The 18240-nt window shown below is 46.6% G+C and overlaps 1 protein-coding gene across 2 annotated transcripts in view; it reads right to left on the bottom strand.

Annotated features, from left to right (window-relative positions):
- Positions 1-18240, bottom strand: part of LOC138288166 (kelch repeat and BTB domain-containing protein 13-like) — a 60002-nt gene that overhangs the window by 19546 nt on the left and 22216 nt on the right. For both annotated transcript variants that reach the window (XR_011202354.1, XM_069229477.1), the window contains exon 3: positions 5909-6209. Coding sequence is in view for 1 of the 2 variants with exons in the window: in XM_069229477.1 (XP_069085578.1) it covers positions 5909-6209 (301 nt within the window). In the remaining variant the exon portion in view is untranslated. The remainder of the gene's footprint in view (positions 1-5908; positions 6210-18240) is intronic.

The raw sequence follows: 18240 nt of genomic DNA, 5'->3' as shown, positions 1-18240 counted from the left end.
CCAGTTGTTCCTCGGTGTACAGTGAATTATCAGTATAAGTCATAGGAGATATTGTTAGGCCCAACATAATTGGCTGTGTAAACTACACTTGCCTTCAGATAATCTAGGAATTGGCTGGGCTGATGAGAAAGGCTCTAAGGTTGCCCTGGGGATCGCTTTGTTATGCTAGATTGAACGTACACCTAGGAGTCGCTGTATTAGGCACAGATGCTGATTCAGACACTGGACTGACTGAACTAGACCTACTGGCTCTCATGCAGACACTGTCTGCTGTACGGATAACATGGGGCTTTGAGTCAGGGCTGGCTGTGTTGGTCACACTACCTCTCATGTCCAATGACAACAATCCTTAAGAAATCTTAGATTGTTTTGGGATTGGGTGTCATAATCCCACGGGTTCACAGATTAACCTGTGGTTGCCCTACTGGTCTCACCACCTCTCACACAATACTGTCTTGCGGGTCACATAGGCCCTCAGGAGGCTGTGAGATTGGATGTGGTGTTCACACTAGGTTTCTTCCAGACTTGGGTCAAAACTCTGGCTCTCTGTGTACCTCTGGATGGCTGAGCTGATCTCACTGCCTCTCAAGTAAACCTATGATTGGATGTGCTGGTTACACTGATGTGGGTTTGTCTGTACACTCAAATTTCTCATCACAGTAGCTGTCAGGTAGATATGCGATAATCTGTACAGTTCACATTGGCGCTCTTAGACACGTGATTGAATGCGTTGATCAGACATGGCCAGTGTGGCACGAGCCCTAGTGCAAAGAAGGAAATGAGCCCCAGGCTTCTGTTTGAATTGTTTAACACAATAATTATCAGGGTTCAGTAGGCCCTGCCGGGCTCTGGATGCCAGTGTCACTGCATCTGCTGCACTAATGGAAGCCACACCACTGAAAGGATGTGTTATTACGTAACATGTGTTGAGTCACTTGTACACCTAAAATAGAGTACCTTGGTCATGTTGAATTGTAGGCCTGGAAAATTCTCAGGTAAGAATGTCTTATTTAATTTCAGGTACCCTTATGATATGCTGTGCTGGTGACACCAGGCCTTGGGTAGACCTCAAATTGGCTTTAGTGGTAACACTTGCCCTTTTGTAGGACTGGGCCTGAGTGTACTAATATTCATATCTTGTATGTAAGCTGTGGTACCGTTTACTGATCACAAGAGCTGTCTTTTGGACTAACTATACACATCTAACAGGCTTTGGGTAGACCTGGCATTGGCTATGGGTTGCTCTGGCTTTCAAGTGAATGGGGCTCCATGTGCTGGTCACGAGGACTCATGGATGGACGGAAGAGTGACGGCACTGACAATGTGGCCTTGCAGGCTGCTCACAAGAGTTGTAATTTACATTAGAGATTAGATGTGCATGCCTACTGCCACTAACATGCTGTGAGGACTGGGCTTAGCTGTGTTTGTTACACAGGCTCTCACATGCACTTAGGATTGGAGGTGCCAGCCACAGCAGTCCTCACTTAGATGTGGGATTGACTATGTTGCTATCACTGAGTGCCTCATTTGCGAGGACCGTAGCGCAGGGCGGCGAAAGGGCAGAACTGCGCTGTATCTACAAGATATGGTGCATATCTGTCCTCTCCCCCTGCGCTAGCGCACAAATTACTGCCTAGCGCCAATGCCGGCACCCTTGCACCATGGTGCAAGGGTGCCTGCGTTGCGGGGATGATTGTTTTTGTGCAGGAACCTTCTTGCACAAAAACAATTACAAGAGGTGTTTTCCTCTTTCGATGCAGCACACATAGAAAGAGGAAAGCACGGGGAGAAATAAAGATATTTCTCCCCAATTCGTCATTCTTATGCCACCCTTGAGGTGACTTAGGAATCGGACGCATTCACAGGTTTGTAAATCTGGGAATGCGTCAGATTCCTTCAGGTTCCATGGATGTTATGTGGAAACACCCCAGGCAACACACATGGAACGCCCCTTTCACGCTGCGTTGTGTGTGAAAGGGTCCATATTTACAAGGCCATGAAAAGCCACGCAAAGGTGGCTTTGCCTGGTCTTGTAAATATGTGCCGGCACACTGTGCCACGGGAGCGTCAAAAAACTGAAGCCCAGGTGGCGCAGTGTGCAGCTAGGGCCTCGTAAATGAGGCCCCGACTCTCATGTTGACCTGGGATTGGTTGTAAGAGTCACGGCTGTTTCGGTGGCACTAGCTCTTGTTGAAGCAGATATGCTAATTAGAAATTATTAATGAATGTTTATGTGATTTGATTAACAAAAGTTCATAGGGGAATTAATTGTAGAGAAAATAATGTGCACGTTTAAAAATGTGCCCAAAAAGAATGGCCACCACTTTTTTCGAATTTATACTAAAATGATTAAAAATGTGTGAAATAATGAAAATATGTAATAATAATGTAGTAATGTGCCATAATGAGATGTATAACCTATGTTTTGCATTATATCGTAGAGTTAATTTAGCTGAAGTTGTAGCCTAGTCTTGCCAGGCCTCATGCAGAAGCTGAATTATTAGAACTTGCTGGAGTGAAGTCGAAATCCTAACCTGACCCTGAACCACCCAATGTTAAAGTTTGCTTATTTAGAATTTTCTGCAATGTACTGACGGACAGGAGATGACGGAATCAAATTGCTACAATTATCTGTAGAGTAGACGAGATGTACTTTCCCAGGACTCACACAATAGAGACACTGACTGAAGAGGAAGATGCAACATTTTCGATACTTGAAGAGCCGGATGATGAGGACATCGTACAGTGAACCAATCAATGAACTGAGAACGGCGAAATACTAGAATTCATAGATTTGTAGAATTGAATGTATTGGGTAGCGTCACATATGGTGTTTAATTAACCAATTAGAAATTAGGGGGATGGACTGAAAAGCTCCAATAAAAAGTCATGACAAGGGGCTAAAACTTCAGATGCGAGGGGCAGATGCGGGAGATGCGAGGGGAGAAATTATGATGTCAAGAGACGCGGTTCGAGATCCTGTCATTGGGCTCATGCTATTGAGAGCCTGATGCGTTGCTGATCTATTGATGACCTGAAGACGAAGACTGACTTTGTTGCTGATCCATTCTGTGGATAGGTAGCTATGACAATGTGATTGATTAACTTTTGTGACTTTTCTTCTAGGTACCAACTGTGCTGTTTAATAGGCTTTTCTTTTAGCTAGATAGTTTTCCAAATTCATGTTTTCTAAATTATTTTTGCATGAAGTACCAACATGCTGATGCTAATCTGGGTTAGGTAGGTTTCTTTGGGTGACGTTGACAGTGACAAATGATTGATGAACTGATTGCTGAACTCTGCTATTAATGTTGATATATTCCTCTTTGTTGGCTTATGCTGAGGCATTAGAGCATATGTTTTCTCGAGTTCTGATTAGATTGTGTTATTGGTGGTCGCTAATAAACTAATTCTGAGCTGATTGAATAAAGTTTGAGTTAACCTTATGCACTAGAATTGTAACTAATAGGGAAATAAAAATTGTTAAACGTATATTGAGTTGTGGTTATTCATGAAATGTCGACCTAATTGTTTAAGAGTTAATGACTCTCTAGTAGTTATTGATGAGTAATATTGATAACATTGGTCACTACATGGCTAGGATACTCCATGTGATCCAAAAGGTTCATCTGCCTATACGCGTCCCCTTGTAAGTTCACTTACTAAGGACCAGGCGCGCTTGCACTCTCAAACAGTCCGGGGACTGGTTGTGCTGGTCACACTGGCACGCATGTTGACATGAAATTTACGCTGTTGGTTACACTGGTTCTGGCCAGACCTGGCATTTATAGCGCGTAACATCCCCAAGGAGCAAATCAGCGCTGTACATTAAGGGGGTGGTGTTAGGGGATACCAGATCTATACATTAAGAGGTAACAACGGTTATATATTACATAACACATATTTATAGCTGTACTTCACACAAACACCTTTTTGAGGCCGTCAAAGATGAAGCGATTTGCCCAGAATCACACGTTTTCAGTAAAGAATTGTCAGTCAAGTGGCGAGGCCGGAATTCGAAGCAGGGCCCCCATGTTCTACAGTCGGCATATTAACCACTAGACACCACTGTGGTTCCCATGCAGACCTTAATTAACTGCTATTTACATTGGCTCGTGATAAGCCCAGGAACTGCGCTGCTCTTGGCTACTGTCAAATGAACATGGCACGTACTGTTCTGCTCACAGAGACTCCGATAATCCTGGGGCTTTCTAGGACGGTCACACTTGCTTCTAACTTTATCACTGATGACTGACTGACCCTTTGGGACATCATCTCAGCACGTCATTCCGGAAGCCAAGAAAGGGGGAAATGGTGCAAAGCTGGAAGTTACCTCAAAACATGAAAGACCTGGTTTCTATGTTTTTTATTCACTTCCTTCACCTACCAAAAAAAAGTATTTCAGAGATTTAAAAACGCATGGGCGAAAACAGATGGAGTTATTGCTCTCTCTTCCGGCCATTCTATGAACTGCAGTCTTAGTCATTATGCTAGTGAAAGTGTGAGTCCGCAGCTCTCCCGTTGTTTTCTCAAGATCCAGAGGTCCTACTTTAAATAGACAAGGGGATTCTCTACATTTTAAAGTCCGAAAATTCCTAAATTGCTAACTAAATCGCAAAAAACTGCCGTCAGGTTATGCTTTAGAGTAAAACAACTGAACGAAACAGCATAATTTACCGTAGTTTCTGGATTCACAGCAAAATGTCAAGACGCATTAAAACAGAACACAGCTCTGGGGTTCTAGAGTCACACATCAATACTAACAAGGCTGGCGAGACACTGTGTTCTAGAATCAAAGCAACCATCAGGGTCTATGACAGAGCACGTTGGTTGTAGAGCCGGAGAACACAAGGTGACCATAACCATACCCAAACTCTCCCTTGTCCTAGGGTCAGTGGCTCTTTGTATACTGCTGACAGAGTGCGCGATAGCCACAACTCAGGCTACCCCGTTCTCATATCCGCAGGGCTGAGATCAGTGCTACAAGCATCTCTTGAGAATGTTTAGATACCAGGCCCCACTGCACATGATGCGAGACAGCTTGACCCCATTCTGCCCCGGAGTAGAGTTCCCTCAATCCTTTTAAAATGTAGCCAGACAATTCGTTGTATAACACTATTTTCTGAACACTGTTGTTAAAGGCTATAGGGCTTCCAGGTATGTGTGTAGCTATAATAAAAGTGTGCACTGCCTCATCAGGCCGGTTTCATACTGGGTGCCTCAGGCTAACAAAGCCCTGGAATCAGCCACCTGTCAACCAGCACATCAGTTTTTTTGTTTTTTTTTGGTGTTTCACATTTGTGATGGGGGGTACTGAAGTGTGTGGGCCAGGGCTTAATTGGAGCTGGTGGCATCCGGTGTGGCATCGACACTTATTTTTTTAGCAAGGGCGATTGTTTTTCTGCCTCAAGCGTTTACTGCGAGCAAAAGACGGGGGAAGAGAAAAACAAAAAAAGCATCACAAATGGAGAAAGCAGAAAGCCGCGAGAGTGACCTAAAAGTGTGTGGGGGGGGGGGGGGTTGCTGTAAATGGATTAAAGAAGCCCGAGACGGCTTCAGGATTAAGCTGCCTCTGTATTCGTGCTCGCACGTTATTGAAGCAGCCACGTGTTTCAGAGGAGAGCTTTGGGCACCGGCACGTTTTTATTTACAAATTAAGCACTGGTGTGTGCTCTTACTGTATTCTTCATTAATGGGGACTTTATTATTTAGTCAAGGGGTCCACCCGGTCCCCCAGTCTACGGTATAAGGGGATACCGTCTCCACATTATATCCAGTGTGTGGCTGTATAAGTTTGTTTTGATACGTGGCAGTCGGTGGGGCTTGAGAATGAACCCATCATTATTACGCCCTCCCTGCTTGAACAGTGTCTGGTACCTACCCCTGTCTCCCTTCCCCCCCTACTCACCTGTCCGCGTGTCGTACTGCAGCACGAGCTTCTCCCCGGTCCTCTGCACGCTCCCCAGGACGTAAATGTAGGGGGGGCACGCAGTGCAGAGCGGGAGGTCATGGGAGAGGGACACTGAGAAGGAGAAGTCTGTGAGCGGAAGGGAGGCCACGAAGGACCACGAGTCTGCCCAGGGGTCGTAGCGCTCTACCGTGCTGTAGAGGCGTGTGCTGGAGTCCGGGGCCAGGAGCACGTCCAGGTACCAGCCGCCAATGGCAAAGATGTGCTGCCCCACCACAGCCATGCTGAAGTGCCGCCGCCGCTGTGAGAAAGATGAAATTCAATAAATACATACATACATTAATTAATAATTAAATACATAAAATATGCAAATAAAAACTTGGTGACAGGCTATAGCGCGCTAGAAGCCCTTAAAGAAAGTAAACCACACGCCAACATTAATGGAAAATATACCTGATTATTAAAGTGCTTGGGTAAAGAACTGCTCAAGGTACGTAGAAAACTCCACTTAGTTTTAGAAGCCACTTTCTTCAGGGAAGGAAAAAACACTTCTCCAATACCAACAACCCGTCCACTATAACTGGCCGTCATTCCTCGAAATGATGGCAAGACAGCATGTGCAGTCACAGCACGGGTAACTAAAACCGCAAAATATTTCTAAATCATCCGTAGCAAGTCAGATGTATCCACCGAGGCTGGAGCGTTTGTAGGTCAGTTCACATCTCAAGCTGCAAAAACATCCAGGTGGCAGTGGCCATTTGAAAACACTGTCGCAGAGAAATTTACTGGATTTACTGGTAAAGTGGACTAACCCACAGGGCATGAGTCAATATACAAATTACACATTTCTCTGATGAATATCTCAGCATCTTGTGCCACAGGTATTTTCGACCTTACTTGTTAGTGATGAATACTCCGATAATGTTAAGGGTCCTAAATGCCTTCACCCATGCAGCTCAGTGCTGAGTGGCAATGGGTCAAAAATATTCCTGTTATGTCTGAAACTCGGAAACTTAGCCTTTGAAGGCTGGTCGTTTGTTGTTAAACAAGGTATAACACTGACGCGACTCAGTGAAACATGGCATAGCTACTCCTTGTCTGTTGGGGTGTGCAGTGACTAAACCTAGCTGTAAGCGAGGCAAACAAGCTCTGACTTTAGGGGAAAAGTGGTGGTTGAGGAGGGTGAGCATCTGTGTGTTCGTGTGTGTGAGAGAGAGAGGGGGGGGAGAGAGACAGAAAGAAGGCGAAAGAGAAAGAGTGTGTTTAGTGACCTATTGGGGATAATACATAGCTCTGAAAAACTGTTTTCAGGAACATTTGAATATTACTTGTTGGGCAACCTACCTTGACAACAATTTTTCATGATAGTGAGTACTGGTAAATTTCTGTTGATGGACTTCAAAACTCTCTGTGATCTGAAGAGGAGCTGATCTAAGGTCCATGTCATGGGTTTAGTTTAAAAAAAGCGGAGGTAGCACAGTTCCATGTTTTGTAAATCTTTAGTTACCTCACCTTTTAATTTGTGTCACTGGTGAGGATGCCCACTCTTGCAAGATTTGGGGTCTATGCACTAACCAAGTCCATGGTACTAACATCACAAATGTATGTTGTACCTGTTTGTATATTTGGCCTGCATGGTATATGTGTTGCATGTATGAGTGAGCTTGAGTTAGATGGAGGTGATGTTGTTTTCTCAGACATTGAAAGTGTATTGCTGATATTCCTGATGCTGGAGCTAAGGGACACTGGTGCAGGGAGGAAGAACACAGGGCTTCTTTAGTAATTGGTTGGGTATTTGCTGAGGGCGGCTGCCACCTAGTCTTCATGTACCACTGCCATCTGGTAGATGGTATGGTAAAGGGTCAGACTGCAGTCTCTGTTCAAAGTTCAGCCTCTTGTCTTTCCCATGGTCACTCTTCGTGTGGCTGACAAGAGCTAGGTGCTGAAAGCTCACACCTTTTTGTGCCTCTGTTTGAGGTAGTCAATGCTTGAAACTGCCCAGTTATGAGGCACATCACTCTACACAAAGGTTCTGACTAGAGTGCAGCTTGGAAAGGGCACTTGAAAGGAAAATCACCCTAATCTGCATTGTCTGCAAGTGCAGGCAGCAGATCTCTTGTCTGCTAAGACTGTATAAAAGTCACTTTTCTTTTCCAAGTTGTCTATGACTAAGGACGGTACTGATCTGCAGAGTACAAAGAAGACTCCTGTGCAACCAGAGCTGGTGCCTGCCTGACAGCCAACTTCCCAGAAGTGATGACACATCACCCAAGTCCTTTGCTGGAAGAAGCTGTTCATCTGACCTAAAGTGTCACGAAGCTGGGGTGTCTGCTGAGAAAGGTAAGGAGCCTTCCAACCATGCAGAAGGAGTTAGTGTCCAGGAGAAGCCATGAGCATTGCAACCTCAGTGTAGGTGGGATCTACCAGAGAAAGGAAGATGGAGAAAGATCTGTGTACCCCAGGTGTCAACGGACGGGAGACCCTTTTGCACAGTACCAAGTGGCAATCACATAATTATGGCTGCTTAGTGCTGTGTGACAAACATTGCAAGCACGGCTGTTTTATGGTCTTGTGGACTAAAGAACGGTAATTCACCACCTCCTGCCCTTCTCCACCCTAATCTGTCTGCTCCCCGCCCCCCCGCCACCTGTCACGCCACTAGTGCTGGCCAATGCACCCCTTGAGCTCCCTGCCGCAGCACTGCCTGCTTTTGCCTTTCTTTTTGAGACCCCCATACCCCTGTGCAGTGCCCACTCCAGTACCTCTAGCTGTGGCCCCAGTCATTGGAAGGTCTGTGTTTGGGAGAGTATGGCGGTCATTATGAACACGGCGGTAAACACCACTGACTGCCGTGGCGATGGTGAACAGAAGACCGCCGTTGGCAGTGAATAGAAAGCACGATATAATGATCCAAAATCCCGAATCCGCCATAAATCACCAGTCCATCAGTCACCACCAGGACCCTGTCGGTGGAAATGATGCACCTCCCACCCCGCCACCGCCAAGCACACCCACATCCCGCCCTCCAAATAATGATGCACAAATCACCTTGGTGGTCAGTGGAAACCGAAGACCATTGGTGGTGCAGGCCGCCACGAGTGGCAAGTGGACCCAACAGCAAGAAGTACACACACTGGATAAGCTAGAAACCCACACACCTGAAACACATCCAAAACACCATGAAATATTCACAGACACACCCCACAATCCTTTGCAATGAAAGTAGGCCAACGAAGACAGAGATCACCAGAAGTAGACACCGAACGCCACTATACATGAGACTCACACCGAACCACAGAAGAGCACCCTCACCGCGAATCCACCCGACACCATTCACCACACTCACCATGTCACCCCCCAAACACCCACGTTTCACAGAATGGGAGCTAAGGGTCATGGTGGATGAGATCCTGAAGGTGGAGCCACAACACACCCAACGCCAGGAAGATGGAGCTATGGCAGACCATTGTCAACAGGGTCAATACAGTGGGACACCATCCACGCACCAGGGACGACATCCGCAAGAGATGGAACGACCTGCGGGGGAAGGTCAGGGCCATGGCATCAAGGCACCACATTGCAGTCCAGAAGACTGGGGGAGGACCACTACCAACACCACCCGAATACACTGACTGGGAGGAAAAAGTACTGGCCATCCTGCACCCCGAGGGACTCACTGGAGGAATGGACTCGGGTAAGTCATCTACAATTACCCCATATCCACCACACCTGTAATGCATGCACCACCCCACCCCTCCAACACACACCAGGACCACTACCCCACCCAGCCCACATTGACAACATCCAGTCATGCTGCATGCCCACAAACCCACTAACAGGTCCACTTCCCTCCCCCTGTGCACAGCCACTTACCCCTGCAAGGATTCACAACGGCACTACACCACCCATAATGCAACTCCACATCCAAAGCAAAATGCAGTGCAAACCTCACAAAGGCACCCTGCAAGGCCCCAAAGTGTAACACCTGCACAAAACTGCCCAGCCCTGTGCACCCCATCCGATCATGTATTTGTAACAGACATGTCCATTGCCCCCAACAGGCACCACCACCCATGCCACCCTGACGGACAGGACAAGGAGTGCCAGTGCCCCCCAGGGTGACAGAGGCACCTCACAGGACACTGGGGATGGAACCCTGGACACTGATGAGCAGGATGGCCCCTCAAACAGTCCTGGACTGTCACCATCCAGCAGCCCCACCCAGGATACCACTGACACCCCTACCGCCCAGGCAAGAACAGCAGCCCAGGGCAACCGTCCACACACCTCTGTATCCAAGACATCGACCGGTGGAACACAGGTACAGAGGTCACAGTCACCCTCTACCAACAGGCAGGAAGACGATGGCCCCAGTACAAGTGGTACCGCCAGACCTGTCTCCACCAGGGATTTCATGGAGATCCATAGTTAGCCGAGTCTGATGCGCATGATATTATTTCTAATTTTGTCAATAAGCACTTTTAGACTCTAAACTTGATGTGGAAGTTTAGCAACCTTGGAGTGAAGGTTAACACAGAGCCCATCTGGTGACAAAAAGCAATACCCTTTGAAAAAAAGAATGTAATATAGGTTATAGTGTAATATGTTTTCATTCAAGTGACTGAGGGTAGTATAAAGCCCTAGAATTGACTGAGGGCAATCACGGTTCCTTTAAGTTGCAGATGGTTATATAGGTCCATTCAGCTGGTAGACTGTATTACACAGCCTTTCTGCAACACAGAGTAATATAGGCAAAAACAAGGTGATGGATGAAACTCTTGAATTAATCTCAGCCAGAACGAGTATGTCCAGACATGGGTCCCTTGCCACTGTGTCAATGGAACCAAGCTAAGCTTAGCTAATGGTCCTTAACTAGGGCAAAATCGGTCCAGGTTTGCTTATGTTCTGCTTGAGGGAGGACCTAGCCTGGCAGTTCGACCTGGACTGTTTCTATTGGAGCAGGGTCAAGACTGATTTGCATATGGCTGGGTCCAAATTCAGGTGGCATGGTGTGCAAAATAAGAATGGAGTGGGGTACGGCCCAAGTGATTACTAGTGGCTGAGAGTAATTCAAGCATTCCATCCATCCCGTTTTTGTATTCTTTAGTATGTCATCCTAAATAGAACAGGTATGCCCAGATGTGGATCCTGTGCACACTGTGTCACTGGAACTGAGCTACACCTGGCTGATGAGCCCTAACTAGGGCAACATTGGTGGTGGGTTGCTTGTGCTCTAGTCCAGCAAAGACCTGGCCTGGCAGTTCGGTCCTGATTCATGTAACACTGAGTCCAAAGTGAGGTAACGTGGTGTGCAAAGTAACGATGGACTAGGATGCTAACCCCAGTGATTATCAGTGGCTGAGATTAATTCAGTCATTCCATCCATCACATTTTTGTATTTATTACAGAGTAATTAGGGGGCCCACTTTCTTGACATGGAAATATAGAGGGTCCTGCATGTGATGGAGTATCAGGAGGGCTTTTAGGTTGCCTTAGGAACCCTTATAGAGCGCCCCAAAAGCTCAAAACACCTGGGTCAGAGTAATATCTTTTACAACTGAGTCCAAAACCATGCAGTACAACAATAACAAAAATAAAGCTATAACACATAAAGTCGGGTGTTTATTAATTCCACTCCTCAGATGTCTATGATATGTACACAGAAATATTATCAGCAAGCTCAAAAAATAGCAAATGTAAACCAAATATACAAATGCCAACATCGTTGATTTTGACCTGCACTTAATATCCACTGCAGAAATGTGTGTTTACTATGTTCTGCATAATTTCACAAGCAGAGGCATTAAGTCTTCATTCTTCCTTTACTTAAACAATGTTGCCAGGTTGCGTAGACAACATGCGGTCATACACAGCTGTTACTGCCCAAACTTTCCTGCAGGGCAGAACCTGTACTGTGTAGGCATGCTTTGTCTTAGAGCACGGAAGTGCCTAGTATTTCTATAAAACCGTGTCACCATGCTTTCTACACTGTGTAGTTTTATCTGTTAATGGTGAGATACTCTTAGTCTGGGCGGATAGCTAGAGACTGCCTGAGTGGTTCTTAAGTGCTATCTTTTATGAAGATAGTTAGGCAAGAGAAAATACGTTTTGCATCTCTGTTATTGGTAGCATCACTTTGTTCAGGATTCCAAGATGCAGAGGGTACTTTTTTTTACTACATCGATTGAAAAGGATAGGGTCTGGAATTTCACACCTGAGAATTTTCATCTGAAATAATTGTTGCTGATTTAGTATATCAGTGGTGAGAGGGATGATGTCAAGGAATCCAGTCCACCATCAGTGTAAGAGAAAATGGAAACACTGTTGACTAGTGCATTGCTTACGGTGTTCATATATCTGATTGTTTGAATGTACTCAATGTCCTTCCCGCATTTACTAAAAAACGCATACCTACATGTTTGCAGTTGGGATGGAGATCACTGCACATAAAAGATAAGAGAGGCGGAGTACTAATGGCATAATACTACACATACTACAAAACACAGTTTGTGAATAGGCCCCTTGAAGGACCCTACAATAGTACTACCACATACTACAAGCTGCTATTCACAAACCTACATGCAGAGGCCTCCGTCTCCACTTCTATATTTTATGTGTAAAGATCTCCGGCCCGCATGCATAGATCACCGTGTCATAGGACTCTTACCACGGAGGTAAGACTGCTGGTTTCAGGTGGCAACACCACTGCTTGTAGGTGACTGAGTTGATCTCACACCAGCTGATAGCTGTCGGCCAAATCCTTTCGGCTAGCTAGCAGCACCTCCCCCATACCTCAAAAGTAAAGGTGATTGTGACAGCCTGAAACATGACACTCTGACTCCTCAGGGAAGTTGCGGTTGGCAGCTCCTGCCCTTTTCTCTTGTTAGTACAAGTCTCACATAAGCACATGCAGACAAAGAGGGGCAGGACAGTTTTCAATGCATTTATTGAAAAAACTGCAATCTATGATAAAAATATTCCTCCTGCGAATGTTAGGAAGATGAAACATATCACAGTTAGAATTGTGACCATAAGTGTTAAACAAATAAACAATCCCAGAATATTGGAATAAAGATCCACAAATCCCTACTTCTACCTCTAGCAGCTATATGAGAGCATAGAAGTGATAGCCCTTCTCTACCCATACTAGTCCATGGAAGAAACACCCACCCCCATACCTGAAAAATAGAGGCCTGCCCACCATCTGCTCAGGTGGCTGTAGACACAGGGCTGAGGTCAGCAAAGTGGCAATGAAATGGCACACAGTATAGGATGGCTCCTCTGGCTGTAATGACCTCTCTTACAGGAGTGGCTCGTGGTGCTGACAGGCGGTGTGGTGGAGCACCCGGGGGGTTGGGGGGGATGGGGAGGTAGGTACAATTAAAATGTAAACAATACCCAAAAACCTTACCTTCATCATTGCCACCATCCGTGCCGCTCCTCTAATGCAAGCAGGCAAAGGCAAAGGCTTTTAGCCTGCCCTGCAGCCAATCCTGCAAAATCAACAGATGAAGCCTGGCTGATGAAGGGAACATGGTCAAGACTGATTTGCGTATGGCTGGATCCAAACTGGGGTGGCATGGTGAGCAAAAGAATTGATGGATTAAACCCAGATCCTGTGACTGGGGGTGAATGATTGGTTCCACATTCCGTCCATCATTTGTGTTTGTTTGCTTTTGTAATCAATACTGGCGCTGCTCGGAGCAGCGTCAGGATTGACTGGGAGTGCCCAGCCAGCGCTCTCCCAGGCAGACTGGGAGCCTGTGCCTGCCCTCCCCAGCCTGCCAACTGTGTAGCTGGGCTGGAGAGAGCCTACTGCGCATGCACTCTCCCTCAGAGCTTGTCACGGCCCATGGCCCCGCCCCGCCCCTTATACCAAAAAAATTATAATAAACATAGTTTATTATAATTTTCTAGTAAAAGGTTTGCAGCAGCTGCTGCAGGCGGGGTTGCGGGGGCGATGCTCCACCGCCCTAGTGGAGGAGCTGTGCCTGCTCTTTAACCTTCATTGGCATGTATGATGTTTTTATAACAAAACGTGTTGTGTTCTGAGAAACAGGCCTGGTGGTAATGTGTCTAAGTATCGAAAGCAGGCTCCACAGTCTTGTAATACTAGATAGACTATCATGCACAGACTTGAGCAGAAGGTAAACAGCGAAATGTCTTTCTAGGGAAAAAATAGCAACATTTTCTCAGAATAGCAGCTGGTTAGAAAAATAAAACATCCCTGCTAAAAGCAAGCCATGCTAAAGAAATTAAAATGAATAAGCGAAATTAATCATGTAACTAGGTAAAAGGGCACAGGGCACAGGCCGCAGGCGGAAGCTAAAATAAGTGTGGCCAAGCAAAGCGCTAAAATTAACCCATAACAGCCGCACATAGAGGTATACGTTTTTTGTAGCAAATATGGGAGGGAGAGGCATGAGTGGCAGGTTACTTTATTTATTTTTTAACTTTTAAAGTGCGACTGATACCTAAAATGTGTCCTGGTGATGGTAGCTACATGAGATTAGACTAAGCTAGAACAGGCAATCTTAACATGTGTAAAATCAAGTTTTTAGAGCCTTTCTGAATGGAAGAAGATCATTAATGGAGTGAAGATTCCAAGAGAGATCCTGAGGCAGACAGCTTGGACAGAAAAAGCTGTGCCTCCTGAGCGCAACAAGCTTCCTGGCGTGTACCTCTGACATTTCTGTTGGAGGTACAAAGTCTAGTTTGGTGAATGGCCTTGTGAACCAGACATAGGGCCTGGTTACGACCTTGGCGAATGGGGTCCTCCGTCACAAATGTTACAGATATCCCGCCCATCATTTTATAAGTTTCATGGGATATAATTGAACTTGTAATACTTTGGACGGGAAAGGGATTACGTTTGTGATGGAGTATCCCATCCGCCAAGGTCGTAATCAGGCCTAAAGTGTTCTGAACAAAATGATTTTGGGCACAGGAAGTCATAGACTCTTTCCTAATATGCTTGTAAATAGACAACAGCTTTTATAAAGGTCTATAGAGATTGATTTTAGTGCCTATATGTAAGGAAATGCCTCCTTGGCATGGTTACCCTCTAACGTTTTGCCTTTGCTGATGCTAAGTTATGATTTGAAAGTGTGCTGGGACCCTGCTAACCAGGCCCCAGCACCAGTGTTCTTTCCCTAAACTGTAACTTTGTCTCCACAACTGGCACAACCCTGGCACTCAGGTAAGTCACTTGTAACTGGTACCCTGGTACCAAGGGACCTGATGCCAGGGAAGGTCTCTAAGGGCTGCAGCATGTCTTGTGCCACCCTAGGGACCCCTCACTCAGCACATGCACACTGCCTCACAGCTTGTGTGTGCTGGTGGGGAGAAAATGACTAAGTCGACATGGCACTCCCCTCAGAGTGCCATGCCAACCTCACACTGCCTGTGGCATAGGTAAGTCACCCCTCTAGCAGGCTTTACAGCCTTAAGGCAGTGTGCACTATACCACAGGTGAGGGCATATGTGCATGAGCACTATGCCCCTACAGTGCCTAAGCAAAACCTTAGACATTGTAAGTGCAGGGTAGCCATAAGAGTATATGGTCTGGGAGTCTGTCAAACACGAACTCCACAGTTCCATAATGGCTACACTGAAAACTGGGAAGTTTGGTATCAAACTTCTCAGCACAACAAATGCACACTGATGCCAGTGTGCAATTGTTTGTAAAATACACCCAGAGGGCATCTTAGAGATTCCCCCTGAAAACATACCCGACTTCTAGTGTAGGCTGACCAGTTCCTGCCAGCCTGCCACACACCAGACATGTTGCTGGCCACATGGGGAGAGTGCCTTTGTCACACTGTGGCCAGGAACAAAGCCTGTACTGGGTGGAGGTGCTTCTCACCTACCCCTGCAGGAACTGTAACACCTGGCGGTGAGCCTCAAAGGCTCACCCCTTTTCTTACAGCGCCCCAGGGCATCCCAGCTAGTGGAGATGCCCGCCCCTCCGGCCACTGCCCCCATTTTGGCGGCAAGGCTGGAGGAGATAATGAGAAAAACAAGGAGAAGTCATCCACCAGTCAGGACAGCCCCTCAGGTGTCCTGAGCGGAGGTGACCCCTGCCTTGAGAAATCCTCTATCTTGAGATTGGAGGATTCCCCCAATAGGATTAGGGATGTGCACCCCTCCCCACAGGGAGGAGGCACAAAGAGGGTGTAGCCACCCTCAAGGACAGTAGCCATTGGCTACTGCCCTCCCAGACCTAAACACACACCTAAATTCAGTATTTAGGGGCTCCCCAGATCCCAGGAAATCAGATTCCTGCAACCTGAAGAAACAAGAAGGACTGCTGACCTACAAGCCTGCAGGGAAGGAGGAAGACGACAACTGCGTGCGTCCCAGCCCTACCATCCTGTCTCCAACTTCGAAAACCTGCAACCAGCGACGCATCCGACAGGGACCAGCTACCTCTGAAGCCTCAGAGGACTGCCGTAGACTAAAGGACCAAGAAACTCCTGTGAACAGCGGCCCTGTTCAAAACCTGCAACTTCTTTGCAACAAAGAAGCAACTTCCAAAGACTTCACGTTTCCTGCCGGAAGCGTGAGACTTCACACTCTGCACCCGACGCCCCCAGCTCGACCTGCAGAAAACCAACACCTCAGGGAGGACTCCCGGTGACTGCGAGACCGTGAGTAACCAGAGACGACCCCCCCCCCGAGTCCCCACAGCGACGCCTGCAGAGAGAATCCAGAGGCTCTCCCTGACCGCGACTGCCTGTAACAAGGGACCCGATGCCTGGAACGAACACTGCACCCCCAGCCCCCAGGACCTGAAGGAACCGAACTTCAGTGCAAGAGCGACACCTAGGCGATCCTCTGCCTAGCCCAGGTGGTGGCTGTCAAGAGAAGCCCCCCTGTGCCGGCCAGCAACGCTAGAGTGACCCATGGGTCCCTCCATTGTTTTCAACCTAAAACCCGACGCCTGCTTTGCCCACTGCACCCGGCCGCCCCTGTGCCGCTGAGGGTGTACTTTGTGTGCTTTCTCGTGTCCCCCCCGGTGCTCTACAAAACCCCCCTGGTCTGCCCCCGAGGATGCTGGTATTTACCTGCTGGCAGACTGGAACCGGAGCACCCCTGTTCCCCATAGGCACCTATGTTTTGGGCACTTCTTTGACCTCTGCACCTGACCGGCCCTGAGCTGCTGGTGGGATAACTTTGGGGTTGCCTTGAACCCCCAACGGTGGGCTGCCTATGCCAAAACTTGAGACTTGTAAGTGTTTTACTTACCTCCAAAACTATCCTTTACTTACCTCCCCCAGGAACTGTTGATTTTTGCACTGTGTCCACTTTGAAAATAGCTTATTGCCATTTTTACAAAGACTGCATGTGATATTGCTTTCATTCAAAGTTCTTAAAGTATCTAAGTGAAGTACCTTACATTTAAAGTATTAACTGTAAATCTTGAACCTGTGGTTCGTTAAATAAACTAAGAAAATATATTTTTCAATATAAATCCTATTGGCCTGGAGTAAGTCTTTGAGTGTGTGTTCCTCATTTATTGCCTGTGTGTGTACAACAAATGCTTAACACTACCCTCTGATAAGCCTACTGCTCGACCACACTACCACAAAATAGAGCATTAGAATTATCTACTTTTGCCACTATCTTACCTCTAAGGGGAATCCTTGGACTCTGTGCAAACTATTTCTTACTTTGAAATAGTATTTACAGAGCCAGCTTCCTACATTGGTGGATCAGAGGTGGGGTCTAAGACTTTTCAATACCTGATCACACGTCTAAATTCCAAAAATTGTCATTAGAAACTGATTTTTGAAATTTGTGCTATTTTTCTAAAATTTTTAAAGTCCTGCTAGGGCCTTGTGTAAGTCCCTGATAGCATTTTGTTTAGAGTTTAAAAGTTTGTAGAAGTTTGGATTAAGTTCTAGAGATAGTTTTAGATTCTTAAAAAGTAACCCAACTTTTAGAGAAATAATGTCTAGCACAGAAGAGATGGTGGTGGAACTCAACCTCACCCCTTACCTGCATCTTAGGATGTCAGAGTTAAGGACTCTCTGTAAAATAAAAAATATAAAAACTGGATCAAACCCTACCAAAGTACAGCTCCAGGAGCTTTTGGCAGAGTTTGCTAGAGACCACCGCTCTGAAGACAACCTTACAGAGGGGGAAACTAGTGACCTGGAGGATAACTCCCTCCCTCCTGTCCTAGTTAGGGAGACTAGGGCCCCTCAAACCCTGACTCCACAAGTGATAGTCAGAGATGCTGCTTCTCCCACAGGGGAGTCCAGCAACCCTGGAAGCATTGAGGGCAGCCTCAATGAAGATGACCTCCTGTTAGCCACGATGGCCAAAAG

The sequence above is a fragment of the Pleurodeles waltl genome, chromosome 4_1 (assembly GCF_031143425.1).
Source record: "Pleurodeles waltl isolate 20211129_DDA chromosome 4_1, aPleWal1.hap1.20221129, whole genome shotgun sequence".
NCBI classification, from domain to species: Eukaryota; Metazoa; Chordata; class Amphibia; order Caudata; family Salamandridae; genus Pleurodeles; species Pleurodeles waltl.
The sequence above is the reverse complement of the archived record's forward strand: the minus strand, read 5'-3'. Positions and strand labels throughout refer to the sequence as shown.